General features: G+C 44.6%; 1 protein-coding gene across 1 annotated transcript in view; it reads left to right on the top strand.

The window, feature by feature from the left end:
- Positions 1-16,772, top strand: part of LOC132128392 (basement membrane-specific heparan sulfate proteoglycan core protein-like) — a 154,871-nt gene extending 138,099 nt beyond the window's left edge. The window contains exon 9 of the mRNA XM_059540174.1: positions 16,309-16,772. Within this exon, the coding sequence (XP_059396157.1) occupies positions 16,309-16,691 (383 nt within the window). The 3' untranslated portion in view covers positions 16,692-16,772. The remainder of the gene's footprint in view (positions 1-16,308) is intronic.
- Positions 16,773-17,757: the final 985 nt, after the last annotated feature.

Raw genomic sequence — 17,757 nt, 5'->3', positions numbered from 1 at the left:
CTTAGCGTCATCAAATTGATGCATTTGTCGGTAGAATACAGGTGTGTATACATTTTATTTTATCTATAAAATCATTACTCTGCTGAATCTGGTTCAATTTTATGCAGAGCAACATACAGGCACGTGGTATGAATCACCTTTGAAGGGATAGTTCACTTTCAAATTAAATTTTGGTATGTTTTAGCTTACCTCAAGGGCATCCAAGATGTAGCTGTCTTTGTTTCCACAGTAGTTTCCAATTTGATATTTTTAGGTCAAACCGTTCTTGTCTGTGACTGATATAATGGAGGTCTATGGTCACCACTTCAAAGAGCATGTACAGAGAAGTCCAAATTAAACAATTCCCCAATGTAAGTACACATTGATGACCTAAGACACGAAATGAGCGGTTTGTGTGAGAAAACGAACAGTATTTATATTGTTTTTACCTCTTGTACACTGTAAAAAAAACGGTTATTTTACGGAATTTTACATTTTTTTCACGTAATTTTGAAATACAGTTTAAAATTGTAAAATTACAGAAATAGACTGTAAATTTACATATCCTATGTACAATCACATGAAAAACATGTCAATGTGCATAACGCCACAAAAATATTTTTGAAGATTTATTTCACATAACACACCAAAAACAGTGCGCTATATGTATGTTTATGTGCAGTATGTGTGTGTGTGTGTGGCATTAATAATATAATGGCATATTTTTTAATACATTAAAAATATAAATAACAACTGTACAAAAGTTAACGTTCATTATTATTATTATTATTATTATTATTTTTATTATTATTATTGATATAATATGTATATGTTGCCCACATTGCGTGTTTGCATAAAAGAGCAGGTGAATCAGTTTTTGAACCGGTTTGTTGAAACATCCTTCCCTAAAGAATCAATTCGAGCAAAAGAATCGTAATTCCATAGTACTGTCAACTGATATCTTCATCTTCTTCCGCTTGTCAAAATAGTTCTGCTCAGTTTGGTATTTTATTACGCATTTATTCTCATAGTACCGTTTCATAATGTGATATAATACTATTATAATATGCTGATATTTAAATTACAAAAAAACATGTTAAATATTCGAACTGAAGGAATTCCCGCCCTAGCGCAAGGATACATTCTCCTCCAAGCACGCAGTGGGGCTGCTGCGCGCGCAGACGGAATCACTCGACCTTCAGTTTCACGGTCGATCTTCGATTTGAGGCGAAAATAAGCAGGTAAAGTTCACTTTTTCTAATTCTGGTCATTACTATATGTTATTTCTACTATATTTGAGTTCCAGCATTTAGAATGTTTACCTTTTTGAATCGTTAAACCAGTGTTTCAAACTTCAGCGCTGACCAGTGCCGTTAGTCGTTAAGTGTGGCTAACTTCTAACGTTATTTTGTCCCTGAGGGAAAAACAGGCTGACTTTAAGGAAAGTTGTTAGCTGGTTGTCTACGATACTGTTATTAAATATTATTATCATTTGTGGTTTAAGAACTCATGAATTTAACAGTTAGCACAGGTAACGTTAAGTTAACGTTAAGTTCGAATATGTAGATATGTTGCCAACTTTACCGAACTTCGAAGCATAATGCAGTGTTTTTAATCGGTTTTGATATACATAATCGTAGGCATCGTCTAAAAGCTAAAAAAAAAATCATATTTTTCGAGGCGAGATTGGATGAAAATTCTGAATTTAGATAAAGATTCATTAGAACCAGCGCTTAAAGTGACGCGCGATTTGAAACGTTATGTTCGTCTGGCACTTATCCCTCTTCAAGCACTGGTTATTACGCTTGTATAATGAAATTCACTTAACTAACGTTACTTTAGTTTGTCTGCATGTTTTACTCTTTTAATTCCAGATATAGTCTCACTGATGGTCTGAAATATCGTTACAGTCAGTATTTAATCACTTTTTAATACAACCCGAATTCCGGAAAAGTTGGGACGTTTTTTAAATTTTAATAAAATGAAAACTAAAGGAATTTCAAATCACATGAGCCAATATTTTATTCACAATAGAACATAGATAAAGTAGCAAATGTTTAAACTGAGAAATTTTACACTTTTATCCACTTAATTAGCTCATTTAAAATTTAATGCCTTCTACAGGTCTCCAAAAAGTTGGCACGGGGGCAACAAATGGCTAAAAAAGCAAGCAGTTTTGAAAAGATTCAGCTGGGAGAACATCTAGTGATTAATTCAGTTAATTGATATCAGGTCTGTAACATGATTAGCTATAAAAGCTTTGTCTTAGAGAAGCAGAGTCTCTCAGAAGTAAAGATGGGCAGAGGCTCTCCAATCTGTGAAAGACTGCGTAAAAAAATTGTGGAAAACTTTAAAAACAATGTTCCTCAATGTCAAATTGCAAAGGCATTGCAAGTCTCATCATCTACAGTGCATAACATCATCAAAAGATTCAGAGAAACTGGAGAAATCTCTGTGCGTAAGGGACAAGGCCGGAGACCTTTATTGGATGCCCGTGGTCTTCGGGCTCTCAGACGACACTGCATCACTCATCGGCATGATTGTGTCAATGACATTACTAAATGGGCCCAGGAATACTTTCAGAAACCACTGTCGGTAAACACAATCCACCGTGCCATCAGCAGATGCCAACTAAAGCTCTATCATGCAAAAAGGAAGCCATATGTGAACATGGTCCAGAAGCGCCGTCGTGTCCTGTGGGCCAAGGCTCATTTAAAATGGACTATTTCAAAGTGGAATAGTGTTTTATGGTCAGACGAGTCCAAATTTGACATTCTTGTTGGAAATCATGGACGCCATGTCCTCCGGGCTAAAGAGGAGGGAGACCTTCCAGCATGTTATCAGCGTTCAGTTCAAAAGCCAGCATCTCTGATGGTATGGGGGTGCATAAGTGCATAAGGTATGGGCAGCTTGCATGTTTTGGAAGGCTCTGTGAATGCTGAAAGGTATATAAAGGTTTTAGAGCAACATATGCTTCCCTCCAAACAACGTCTATTTCAGGGAAGGCCTTGTTTATTTCAGCAGGACAATGCAAAACCACATACTGCAGCTATAACAACAGCATGGCTTCATCGTAGAAGAGTCCGGGTGCTAACCTGGCCTGCCTGCAGTCCAGATCTTTCACCTATAGAGAACATTTGGCGCATCATTAAACGAAAAATACGTCAAAGACGACCACGAACTCTTCAGCAGCTGGAAATCTATATAAGGCAAGAATGGGATCAAATTCCAACAGCAAAACTCCAGCAACTCATAGCCTCAATGCCCAGACGTCTTCAAACTGTTTTGAAAAGAAAAGGAGATGCTACACCATGGTAAACATGCCCCGTCCCAACTATTTTGAGACCTGTAGCAGAAATCAAAATTGAAATGAGCTCATTTTGTGCATAAAATTGTAAACTTTCTCAGTTTAAACATTTGCTATGTTATCTATGTTCTATTGTGAATAAAATATTGGCTCATGTGATTTGAAAGTCTTTTAGTTTTCATTTTATTAAAATTTAAAAAATGTCCCAACTTTTCCGGAATTCGGGTTGTAAATTATTTATGTTGGTTACCCTTTATATCTGTCTATTGGTTAAGCAAATATTAAAAATATTGAAAGTATTTCAGAAAGCTGGTGACTAAAACCACTGACCAGTTAAAATTGTGAATGAAAAAACAATGTCTACAGTGTGTCATCTGAGAATTCATATAACATTAACCTTGTAATCTTGTAATATACGCCTAGGGAAAACGTTTCACAACTTCTGTTTCATGACAGTTTTAATCACCCTTCTATAATTATAGACTGTTATTGAAGCTTATAGGGATTATTGATACTCACTGATGGGGTGAACAGGTGACACAGATAAGGTTCAGAACTACAGATATAATACATTTATCAATATATTTCTTTGTATTTTTGTAGATTTCCTAAAATTTCACATTTACATGCTTTTTTTTTCTCCTTACAGATAAGTTCTGTGAGCGGCTAAAACCAAGGTCAAAATGAAAGGGTGAGTTGCACAATGCAAAGATGTTCACAGATTACACTTGTAATAGTTATGGTGTTTCTTTAAAAACTCACAATTCACAATATCAAGGGCTACACAGAAATGAGGCACACTACCTATTAGCTTGTTGCTAGCAGCTTGCACTTACGGTTCAGAAATTACGATGCATTTAAAAGTCATGTTTACCATCACCATCGGCAGTTATCTTCTGTGTCACAGGCAGGGACCTTTTCATGTCAATGTACTAGCTGTCAGAAAAATAATTGTGTGTGGTATGTTTGAATATATTTAAAGGAAAACAATTTAATATTTGCAGTAAGTTTATCACAGTGTAACTGATCTCTTCTTTTTCTTATGCATGACAACAGCAAGTTCCCCCTTTGACTGCAGAGAACTTTATGTTTTCTGTTGACCAAGTCATAGTTAACGGCCACATCACCATCTTCTACGATGCTCTGAAGCTGATGTTTTCTTCATACTACTGCTTGAACATTTCATACCCAGGAAACCAAGGAGAAACGCAAGAGATTGTGCAAAGGTAAAAACACACACTCATAAACTCACTCTCACACGTATCACACTCACACGCGTGTCCTCACACACAGTCACTCACTTTTTTAACACACACTGACTTACGCATCCTTACATACACTCACTCTAACACACACTCTCACACACAGACACTCACATACATGCAGTCACACACACATCCTCACACTCACATACACAGACTCACAAAAGTATCCTCAAACTCACACACTATCACATACACATTTTCTCACATGCATTCTCACACACACACTCACAGTCACACATGCATCCTCACACTCTCACATATACACACTGTCACACACACATCCTCAAACTCACACACTCACATACACATACTCAGAAATGCATCCTCACACACACACACACATACACAGTTACACACTTTCACATATTTTTACAAATGCATCCTTACACTCACACACTCTCACATACATATTTTCACACAAGCATCCTCACACACACACACACACACACACACACATCTTCACACACAGTTACACACTTTCACATACTCTTACAAATGAATTCTTACACTCTCACATACACATTCTCACACAGGCATCCTCACACACACACACACACACACACACACATTCTAATACAAACATCCACATACTCTAACATAGACAGTTACACATGCATCCACACACACACACACACACACTCTCTCACATGCATCTTCACACACCCAGTTACACACTTTCACATACTCTTACAAATGCATCCTTACACTCACACACTCTCACATACACATTCTCTCTCACACACACACACACACACACACACACACACACACACACACACACACACACACACACATGCATCCTCACACACACTAACACACTCTCACGCGCATCCTCACACACGCTTCTAAGGCTGCATGATTAATCACATGCGTTTTTCAGGCGTGTCTCATCAGAAAAGCCGGTCCTGTGATTAGTAGTAAATATCCATCACCTGTTTTCAAATCGAGCAACATTTAATACACAGAGCTGTAGTTCACTGACAAGCTACACAATATCCTGTTCATAATCGAATGCGATTCATCTGCAAACGCATCTGACAACCGCATGTGATTAATCGTGCAGCCCTACATGCATCCTCACACTCTCATCCTCACACAACACCTCACATATAACAACCTCTCACATACTTCCTTATAGCAAACATCCACCACAAGCATGCCCTTTACAAGTTCTTATTGTTCTGCTTTTATTTTAAATATATTCACAGCATATGTTACAGCCCATGTTTTATTACTAAGGATTTTTTTTTCATTCAACAGATGCCTTTTTAAGATGAACCCCGAGAAGGGACCGGAAGTGGATAAGACCACATCGAGAAAGAAATCGTCAGTCAGTCCAAAGGTTCTTTCACTGATTGACAAGATTGCGGACTATGAAAGGATGGAGTAAAACTTTGAGTGTCAGATCTTCCTACATTGCCTGGCAGAAATTCTTGACAGTGTCACAGACTTAAAATACTTGCTGATTATTTGCTTTCATGGTTGAATTATTTTTTTTCATGCATCATCTGTTGTCAAGATAAATTAATCTGTTCACAGGTGGTTCAGTTTTAAGGACAATTTAATTAATATTTTTTTTTGCTTACCAAACTGCTATATTGTTGCAGTTTTGAACAATTCTTTTATTGTGGTTGTTGCCATTTAAGATATTTATATATATATATATATATATACTTTTTTTATATACTGTTGCAGTTATGAACAAACTGAATTGGTATGTTGTTGCAGTTGTGATCTACAGTAATTTTCTTACTGGAATGTTGCTGTTATGATCGTTTGTAATATTATTTTCTATACTATTGCAGTTATGGACAAATTACTGGTATATTGTTGCAGTTTTGAACAAAGAATATTAGTAAATTGCAGTCCTGAACAAACTTTTGGTATATTCTTGCAGCTAGGTCAATAAATTATTAAAACACATTTTCGCACTCATGGCTAATTATTTGAAGTTAAAGTGATCAAACATTATGATAATTTTATGTTTTTTTTTCTCAACTTAACCACAATATTTATGTAAAACATCTTATTAAACATTAAAAGCTGAAGAAAATACAGAAAATCTCATGTAAAATTACAGCAAAAACTGTATTTTTGAATTACAGAAAATTACCGTTACTTAATGTGCCCGTTATTTAACGGTATTTTTCCGGCAGCTGGGGTGCCGGAAAAATACCGTTAAATAACGGGCACATTAAGTAACGGTAATTTTCTGTAATTCAAAAATTGTATCGTAAAATCCCGTAAAAAAATTGTACCGTTTTTTTACGGGATTTTTTTTTACAGTGTACACAACCACATCCAAGTGATCTGAGGGCGCACATGCTTCCTGGTATGTGACGTGTGCGCGCGTTCTGGCTTAGTCTACGCAATCGCAGGAAAGCACTGGAAGTGATCTCTCGCATGTGTACATCACTCATTGTTTACACAGATTTCAGAAGTGTTACCTTTTACTGTGAAGATCTAAACATATTTAATCGTACAGGAAATCACAATGGAAGACCATTTCGATATATCAACAGACAACGTGGAATACACAGAACAAGTACTCAGAGCGATGGAGGAAGCATCCGCTCCAGCAGCACTTCTTCAAGCCTCAGAGAGACAGAGATCTCTTCAAAATTATTGGTGTTTTAGTAGGAAATGTTGTGAGATGCCAACAGAAGTGGAGAGCATATGTTGTCACGAATGGAACATAGCAATGCCACAACTACAAGACGAGGAGGAGGACATTCACAGTATCGCATCACACACCTGCCTGACTGAAGATCCTGAGTTTTCTCCGCTGTTGAGCCGCAGCGTTTTGCACATTAAGTTTAGTTTGCCACGTATAAACTGGAGGCGATGTCCAATGCCAGAGGGACCCAATGGCACGCTGTCAATAGAGTGAGTAATGTGTTGTATTTTTATTATTATCGCAACAATTTTAGGGTGCATTATAAACCAATTAATTAATTACAATTACTACATTAAATTTCAGACAGTGCAGATTGGTGTATCTTGTGGTAAACAGTAAACAATGAGTGACATACTGTAAGGACACGGAGGCAGCGTTAGAATCCATGTGCAGTGCTTTAATTAAATCCACAGCAGACAAATCCAAAACAGGAGGCAGAGAGTCATAAACGTTAGGCAGGCAGAGGTACGTAAACAGATAGGCAGTCCAATCCAAACAACAAGACAGTGGGCAATTCAAAAGGTAGAAACAGGGTAACCAGGCAAAGATCATACACAAGAAGGCAAACTATGGCAATGGGACCAACGCTCGGGAAGGCAGACAGGCTGGCAATACTTCGCATAGTACTTGTGGCTAAGGCCACGCTTAAATTTCCACCAAACAGGAAATGACAGGTGAAGCAGAGGGTGCGGCACACAGTCAGTACTCGGGCGAGGGCCCCCTCTGCTGGCGTGGCGTTACACGTACACGCGAGCAGATCACGTCCTGTGCTTTCCGGCGCTTGCGCAGACTAAGCCAGAACACGCGCACGTCAAACACATACACACCGGTCTTTCCAAGTGACGGAAAAGCCTGATGCTTTGCATAAAATAAACAATTTTATTCATAAAGATACAGAATACAAATATTCTCTCAGAGCTGTTTACTGTTTGTTTTTGGGCAGGTTATAAAGGCAATCGCAGTATACTCTGGATATGAGTGAAACGCAGGAGAGCGGTCTCAGCCGTGAGCAGTTCCCCGCCGAACACAACTCCTGCTCGGGCTCGGGAACCAGCGCGACGCATCACAGTTACAGTGAAAACAGAATATCAGAGACTGGTTAATAACATGTAAATTTTTAGTTTTATTGCTTGTTAAATGAGTTTAAATATGGGCAATATATATAGCCTATTAAAAAAGATATAAACAATGCTGTAAATGATAATTAAAGTAAAATAAAAGGAAGTTAACATGCAAACCAGTGTTGTGTGGATTATTTTAGAAAAGTGTAGAGGATTTAAGTTAATCTGTAAACATTATTTAATGTATGAAGTAAAAAATAAGATAGTAATATTGTAAAAATTCATAAACTTTATCTGGGTTAAATCAACCCAAATGGGGTTGTTTTTAACCCAGTATTTTTTAAAGTCAATATGAGTCACATCTGTCTGTTTTTATAAGATGACTGAATCAGTTCACTTTCAGTTGTGATTCTGTTCAGATGCAGATTTGTGTCAGATGTTTCTTTACAGGACAGATGATGTGATCAGTGATCAGGGATTGTTTTAGAGCTGAATGCAGTTATTATTACACACAGATCATTTACTCGGCCTCATGTGCTTCCAAACCCAGAATACTTTGGTTAGTCTTTGAAACACAAATTAAGAAACCTAAATTAAACCTGAGAGGTTTCTGTTCCTCCATTAAAAGTCCAGGAAACTACAACTTAGAAGATCCAAAGAGCATGTGAAGATGTGAATAAAAGCCTAAATTAAAATCTGTTTATCATATAAAGTGATTCTATCTCTTCTCAAGACTTGGATTAAATTGTTAGATTCATATGTATTTGTATTATAACATCTTTATGACATCTTGTCATATGATTGTCACTCTGCACTGCAAACTCACGTTCCCTTTCGAGAGTACTCTCGTACTGCGTAAGCTAGCTTACGCTATGGGAAAAGGTCCCCTTTTCTCGAGAATATGAAGCCAAAAATTATCCTTAATTTTTAATAATGTAAAACGCAGTGCTGCAGCACAGCAGACCTAAGCGAAGCGGCTCGCGCGCTTATTGGCTGTGCTGTGGCAACTGCAGCAACCTATGGTGAGGCGGCGGAGAGGAACGAACCAATGGGGGCGCTTCGCGCCCATTGGACGTCAGAGCGCGCCAAAATAGGCGTGGCTGGAACTATATAAGCCGCCGCTTTGCCATAGGGATCAGATTTCATCTCCTTCAGCGATCTCACCTGCACTTCGCTGTCTTCTCCGGAGAAGCCTCTACACGCCGTCGAAAAGCCTCTCAGCGGGATAGCACTGCAACGCAGATCTGAGGACGTCGGCTCGTGCTTCATCCCGACGCCGCCTTCAGCATTCGCTTCCTGCTGCGCCATCCGGTGTGACTATATCCTTTAAAAAGCTAAGTGTGTTTGCCGCTGCATCACACTTTTTCGCAAAAGAGCAAATTTTGAGGCGTTGTTTCAAATGCCTCGGGCCTGCGCTTCCTGCGGAGGCCCTCTGCCCAGCAAGGACCGCCACATCCTCTGTGTCTCCTGCCTGGGCCGCTAGCATGCTGAGAATGCACTCTCCAAGGGCGGCTGCCCTGAGTGCGACAACATGGCTATATCGACCCTGCGGGCTCGATTAGCTCAAACCAGCCACGACGCCCCACCCGCTCCGCCTCTTCTCTCTCAAGTGCCGCGTAAGAAACGCCGCGATCAGAGAATGCCTGAGCACACTGCTACACGCGAGCTCACGCCGGAACACTCCCCGCGTGCCTCGCCCGCTCTCTCTCCTTCGCCTGTCCTCTTCGTGGACGAGCAGCGCCAGTCTCTGCTCACCAGCGCCCCGTCAGCGACCTTCAGCTCGACTGGTCTCCTCCAGACGAGCCCGCTAAAAGCAGGCTGGACGAATGGTTCTTGCAGGGGCGCCCTTCGGCCCCTCCGCAAAGAAACGCCCCCTTCTTCCCGGAAGTTCACGATGAACTCACGAAGTCGTGGAAAGCCCCATTCTCCGCACGTTTGAAAACTTCTGTCTCGTCAGCGCTCTCCTCTGTCGACGGCGCCCGAGACTACGGTTACGAGAGCCTCCCCCCTCTCGAGGAGGCAATTGCTGCACACCTCTGCCCGCCCTCAGCCGCAGGATGGCGGTCGAAGCCCGTGCATCCATCCAAACCTTGCCGCACCACCTCAGCTCTCGCTGGCCGAGCATACACCTCCGCTGGTCAAGCTGCTTCGGCTCTACACACCATGGCTGTGCTTCAGGTTTTTCAGGCCTGACTTCTCCGTAACCTGGACGAGTCTGCCCCAGATACCGTTGATTTTAAAGATCTCCGCAGCGCTACTGATCTAGCCCTGCGTGCGACAAAGACCACAGCACAAGCGATCGCCGAAGCATGGCAAGCCTCGCTGTTTTAGAGCGACACCTCTGGCTCACGCTCACGGAGATGAAAGACGCCGACAAATCCGCCTTTCTTGACTCTCCTATCTCTCCTTCCGGCCTCTTTGGCCAGTCGGTTAAGGGTTTCGCTGAACGCTTCACTGAGGCTCAGAAGACGTCACAAGCAATGAGACACTTCCTGCCGAAACGCTTTAGCTCTGCTGCAGGACGCCGTAGAAATGTGCCGCCCCCTCAGACCTCGAAGCCATCGCAGCCAGACTTACAGTCTCGCCCAGCGACCAAAACCCAGCACCGCTCTCGCTCTACGAGCCGCAAACCGCCAGAGAGACGGGGACCTCGGCCCAGGATTGTGCTGAACCCCGAGCCTCCGAAGCCCTCCTGACCTTCGTGCTGAAAAGACCGTGGTTAAGTCCCGCTGCGGCCGGACCACCACACAAGAAACCTCACATACTTCCTCCAATCCCCTCACTAAAGGCGGTTGGAGATGTCTATACTGCAGTAAACGAGCCTGTTACAATGCACGCATGCCTGCACACAAACGCCGCTTTCACGGCGACCTCAATAAAGCACAAAAAGAGCTTTTTCTATGTAGGCAGTGTGCCCACTACACAGTACGCACCCCTACATGTATACACACTCCCCCAAGTGTCACAAAAACACACTCGGGTCCCCTTTCATGCCCACCTTCCCGCTCGCGCCGGAGGTGCTCTAAATGTAGCGCGCGTGCCCACTTCTCAGTGCGCAACCCTACAAATAAGCGCTGTCACCACAGTGTCCCAAGCACAGCATACTCGAGCTACTGGTCCCCTCATAACAGGCGGCCAGTGCCCGAAGCACATTCAACCCATAGCCGCACGAGCCGCTGCATGGCAGGCCATCCCCGGCATATCAAATTGGGTTTTGAATATAATGCCTCGCCCGCTCTCTCTCCTTCGCCTGTCCTCTTCGTGGACGAGCAGCGCCAGTCTCTGCTCACCAGCGCCCCGTCAGCGACCTTCAGCTCGACTGGTCTCCTCCAGACGAGCCCGCTAAAAGCAGGCTGGACGAATGGTTCTTGCAGGGGCGCCCTTCGGCCCCTCCGCAAAGAAACGCCCCCTTCTTCCCGGAAGTTCACGATGAACTCACGAAGTCGTGGAAAGCCCCATTCTCCGCACGTTTGAAAACTTCTGTCTCGTCAGCGCTCTCCTCTGTCGACGGCGCCCGAGACTACGGTTACGAGAGCCTCCCCCCTCTCGAGGAGGCAATTGCTGCACACCTCTGCCCGCCCTCAGCCGCAGGATGGCGGTCGAAGCCCGTGCATCCATCCAAACCTTGCCGCACCACCTCAGCTCTCGCTGGCCGAGCATACACCTCCGCTGGTCAAGCTGCTTCGGCTCTACACACCATGGCTGTGCTTCAGGTTTTTCAGGCCTGACTTCTCCGTAACCTGGACGAGTCTGCCCCAGATACCGTTGATTTTAAAGATCTCCGCAGCGCTACTGATCTAGCCCTGCGTGCGACAAAGACCACAGCACAAGCGATCGCCGAAGCATGGCAAGCCTCGCTGTTTTAGAGCGACACCTCTGGCTCACGCTCACGGAGATGAAAGACGCCGACAAATCCGCCTTTCTTGACTCTCCTATCTCTCCTTCCGGCCTCTTTGGCCAGTCGGTTAAGGGTTTCGCTGAACGCTTCACTGAGGCTCAGAAGACGTCACAAGCAATGAGACACTTCCTGCCGAAACGCTTTAGCTCTGCTGCAGGACGCCGTAGAAATGTGCCGCCCCCTCAGACCTCGAAGCCATCGCAGCCAGACTTACAGTCTCGCCCAGCGACCAAAACCCAGCACCGCTCTCGCTCTACGAGCCGCAAACCGCCAGAGAGACGGGGACCTCGGCCCAGGATTGTGCTGAACCCCGAGCCTCCGAAGCCCTCCTGACCTTCGTGCTGAAAAGACCGTGGTTAAGTCCCGCTGCGGCCGGACCACCACACAAGAAACCTCACATACTTCCTCCAATCCCCTCACTAAAGGCGGTTGGAGATGTCTATACTGCAGTAAACGAGCCTGTTACAATGCACGCATGCCTGCACACAAACGCCGCTTTCACGGCGACCTCAATAAAGCACAAAAAGAGCTTTTTCTATGTAGGCAGTGTGCCCACTACACAGTACGCACCCCTACATGTATACACACTCCCCCAAGTGTCACAAAAACACACTCGGGTCCCCTTTCATGCCCACCTTCCCGCTCGCGCCGGAGGTGCTCTAAATGTAGCGCGCGTGCCCACTTCTCAGTGCGCAACCCTACAAATAAGCGCTGTCACCACAGTGTCCCAAGCACAGCATACTCGAGCTACTGGTCCCCTCATAACAGGCGGCCAGTGCCCGAAGCACATTCAACCCATAGCCGCACGAGCCGCTGCATGGCAGGCCATCCCCGGCATATCAAATTGGGTTTTGAATATAATAAAACGAGGTTACTCGCTCCAGTTCGCTCGCAGACCGCCGCGCTTTCGCGCCGTGGTCGAAACGAAAGTGAAAAACGAAATGACACACGTCCTTCGCGACGAACTGATAAACCTTCTTGCAAAAGGGGCGATAGAAACTGTCCCCCCTGCGCAGCGCGAGTCAGGCTTTTACAGCCGCTACTTCCTCGTACCAAAAAAGGATGGCGGTCTCAGACCCATCCTAGATCTCAGACGTTTGAACAAAGCGCTTATGACGCGATCGTTCAAAATGTTAACTACCAAACAAATACTCACGCAAATTCGCCCGAGGGATTGGTTTTTCTCAGTGGATCTGAAAGACGCTTACTTTCACATTCAAATAGCACCTCATCACAGGCCATTCTTGAGATTCGCCTTCGAGGGGCAGACTTATCAGTACATGGTTCTTCCATTCGGCCTCTCCGTAGCGCCCCGTACGTTTACACAGTGCATGGATGCCGCTCTCGCACCCCTGAGAATGCGGGGAGTGCGAGTATTGAACTACCTCAACGACTGGCAAGTTTTAGCCCATTCCGAGGAACTACTGACGACACACAGATCCTGGATCATCAGCCATTTAGAATGCCTGGGTCTCACGATCAACACTGTCAAGAGCGCTCTGTCTCCCAGCCAGAGGATTTCCTTTTTGGGGATAGACATAGACTCTGTGACATGTACAGCGCGTCTGACGTCACAGCGCGCTCTCACTATTCAGCATCTAGCCGTGTCGTTCAAAGCCGGGTCTCTTTACCCGCTCAAACGATTTCAAGAAATGCTAGGTCTGATGGCATCAGCCTCTGCGGTTGTCAAACTGGGCCTGCTGCGCATGCACCCACTACAACGCTGGCTGAGAGACCGTGTTCCAGCGCGCGCCTGGATTTCTGGCCGCGCGCGCATCAAGGTGACCCACGGCTGCATCACAGCTCTGGCCCCTTGGAAAATAGCCAACTGGTATCAGTTAGGCGTAAGCACGGGCGCTGTCTCGAAATGGAAAGTAGTCTCGACAGATGCATCCAACCTCGGTTGGGGCGCCCTGTACGAGGGCAGGTCTGCCTCCGGCCTCTGGTCGAGCCCGGAGCGACTGTTACACATAAACTGTCTGGAGATGATAGCGGTCGAACTATCCCTGAAAGCTTTCCTCCCATTTTTAAAGGGCCACCACGTTCTGGTCAGATCAGACAACATGTCAGTGGTGGCCTACATAAATCGCCAGGGTGGTGTCAGGTCAAAAACCTTGCACACCCTGACCGAACGTCTTCTGACATGGGCACATTACAACCTGCGCTCGCTAAAGGCAGCGCATGTACCTGGAATCCTGAACCGGGGCCCGGACATGCTTTCCAGGGCGAATGTTCCCCCTGGGGAGTGGTCTCTTCACCCACAAACGGTTCAGTTGATGTGGAGCATCTTCGGCAGGGCAGAGGTCGACCTCTTCGCCTCAGAAGACAACGCTCATTGCCCAATATATTTTTCAAAGAGCAGGGACGCGCTGGCCCTCGATTGGCCCAGACGCCCGCTTTATGCCTTCCCACCGGTCGCGATGCTACCGCAGGTCATCGATCGGGTGAGGAAGAACAGATGTGCTATGCTGCTAGTAGCCCCACTCTGGACGACCCAACCTTGGTTCTCCGAGCTGATGCAGCTGTCCAGTACAGCCCCATGGCCAATACCGCTGCGGAAAGATCTCCTCACGCAGCTGAAGGGGCGCGCTCTGGCATCCCCACCCCGAACTTTGGGCCCTTCATGTATGGCCCCTCAACGGGTACCCGGGAACCTCCCTGAGGGAGTGTTAAAGACCATTACGGAAGCCAGAGCGCCCTCAACCAGGCGCCTTTACGCGCAGAAATGGTCAGTGTTCTCCACCTGGTGCGGGACACGGAACCTAGACCCTCACTTATGTGACGTGACGGAGATACTCTCCTTCCTACAGGAGCGTTTAGATGCGGGCAGATCCCCGTCTACGCTCAAAGTGTATGTGGCAGCCATTGCAGCTTCTCATGCTCCGGTGGCCGGCCTATCACTGGGAAAAAACGAACTGGTCATTCGTTTCCTTAAGGGAGCTCGTCGGATGAACCCTCCCCGGCCCCCTTCAATCCCTTCCTGGGACCTGTCTACGGTCCTAGAGGCCTTAAAGGGCCCCCCTTTTGAACCGCTTCAGTCTGTCGACATGAAGCTTCTTTCGTTCAAAACCGCTTTTCTACTGGCTCTGGCCTCAGTCAAGCGAGTGGGAGATTTACATGCGCTATCTGTAAGCGCTGACTGTCTCGAATTTGGGCCTAATGACTCCAGAGTCATTCTCAGACCAAGACACGGCTATGTCCCCAAGGTGCTCTCAACACCGTTCAGAGCACAGGTCATCTCGCTGTCAGCCCTTTCCTCGCAAAGCGACGAAAGCAACACGAGCTTCATCTGCCCCGTCAGGGCTCTCAAAACCTATATTGCGAGCTCCGCCTCATTCAGGAGGTCGGACCAGCTCTTCATATGCTTTGGTGGGCGCACCCGAGGTCTCGCCACCACGAAGCAAAGCCTATCGCGATGGATAGTAGACACTATCTCGCTGGCTTACAAATCTAAGGGCCTTCGCTGCCCGTTCGGCATCAGAGCCCATTCCACCTGAGGTAGGGCCTCATCATGGGCGTGGTCCTGCGGGATACCACTGGATGATATCTGTGCGGCGGCAGGCTGGGCCTCTCCGTCCACATTTATTAGATTCTATAATCTGCAAGTTCCTGCCCTGCAGGCCAGGGTACTTTCTATATAGACGTGCTAAGCCTTATCACGTCCCCCTTTTTTCGTTCCCTATATAAAGCTCACTAAGGTTGGCTGTTGGGACTGGGATTTCTCCTGCTATAAAGCCCCGGGCTCTCGCCTCGGGCTGTGACAGGTCGAAGTTCCCGAGCACGCACAGCGTTTTACATTGTGTTCCCTCCGCGAAGCGCCCCCATTGGTTCGTTCCTCTCCGCCGCCTCACCATAGGTTGCTGCAGTTGCCACAGCACAGCCAATAAGCGCGCGAGCCGCTTCGCTTAGGTCTGCTGTGCTGCAGCACTGCGTTTTACATTATTAAAAATTAAGGATAATTTTTGGCTTCATATTCTCGAGAAAAGGGGACCTTTTCCCATAGCGTAAGCTAGCTTACGCAGTACTCGTTCCCTCATCTCAGGGAACCGAGGTTACGTTAGTAACCGAGTACGTTTTTTGTAGTGTGTTTTGAGTCACTATGATTTTGTCTTTCTTCACAGATTCCCCCAGATCTTCACTGACTGTGACTCCAGACAGTCCTGTATTCACTGGAGAGACAGTCAATCTGAAGTGTGTGATTGAGTCTCACAGTAACTGGACATATGAGTGGTATAAAGACACAGACAGTGTATTGTTACAGACGTCTGATCGTTACACTGTAAACAGAGACACTCTCACTATCAGAGGAGTAATTACATCTGATCAGGGTCAGTACTGGTGTAGAGGACAGATAAGATCAGTCTCATCTCAATCAAACTCTGTTTCTCTCTCAGTGAAAGGTGAGTTGAATATCACTGTCCTCATAAACTCACTTCACTACATGAACACACACCATGTCCAACATTTCAGCTCAACAACAAAAACGGTTATATTGCAAATTTAATTCAAACTGAAATTTTGATCGAACTTTGGAGAAAGGTCTCTGTGGTTGTGGTTGATAATTATACATTGCATATTTTATCAAATGTAGTCAGTCTATGGAGAAACTGTATTCTGTTCTCAGTTCACACACTATAAACTACACACACAGTGAGGCTCGTACAGTTGTGTGTTGTGCTGAACTGTCTGTGACAGTGGAGTATTTGTAGAGAATAGCCAAACATGTGCTTCAGTAAATTTAAAAGTCAAAAGTTTCAAACTTGTAGATTTGTCCTCTCCTACAAACAACACAATAGTTAAACCTTCTTGAATCCTTCACTGCAGGTGCACAAATCCTATTCTACGAATCACAAATAAAGAAACTCGTACGCTTACATGTTGTCCTTCTATTGCTGCAGTGAATATGGTGCAAAACACATTCACACACCTTCAACAAACATGAAGTCACGGACAAATGTTGTAAATCTGCAAATCAGCATGTGAATTCTTGCAATGAGATTTGCACACTTGTAGAATGTTTTCTTACATATTTTTGTGTGCATGGCCTGTGGCCTAGCTGACATGGGGGTCGCAGTCATTTATTTATTTATTTATTTATTTTTTCTCGGAAGCCGTCTTGTGACCATCATGTACTCCTACATTGACATATTAAGCAAAATTATTTCTGATAGTTAACATAATTTTAGAACTGACAGAATCATCATCAAACTGATTCAAATAATGTTAGAATAAAATAAAATTGACATCAATGAAGACGATTTGTCAACATGTCATGTTGGACTAATTCAAACACTTTCTGGTCATGACATAATTATAATGCATAATGCATTAATTATGCATGGCGCATGAAGTTAAAATAGTTTTGCCATTTAAGTGCTTTTAAAGTATCATTTCTAAAAACAAATGAATGAAAAAAAGAAAATTATCAGAGGCACAAAGCAAGAAGCAACACAGAAGATGAGCAGAAAAAAATATCAGTATAGAGATAAAAATCCCTCATTAACAGGCTGTGTATTAGTCTGTGATGTTTATGTAGTATTCTGAAATAGTCTTTTAGAACATCTTAACTG

This window comes from Carassius carassius, chromosome 3 (assembly GCF_963082965.1).
Source record: "Carassius carassius chromosome 3, fCarCar2.1, whole genome shotgun sequence".
Classification (NCBI taxonomy): Eukaryota; Metazoa; Chordata; class Actinopteri; order Cypriniformes; family Cyprinidae; genus Carassius; species Carassius carassius.
The sequence above is the reverse complement of the archived record's forward strand: the minus strand, read 5'-3'. Positions and strand labels throughout refer to the sequence as shown.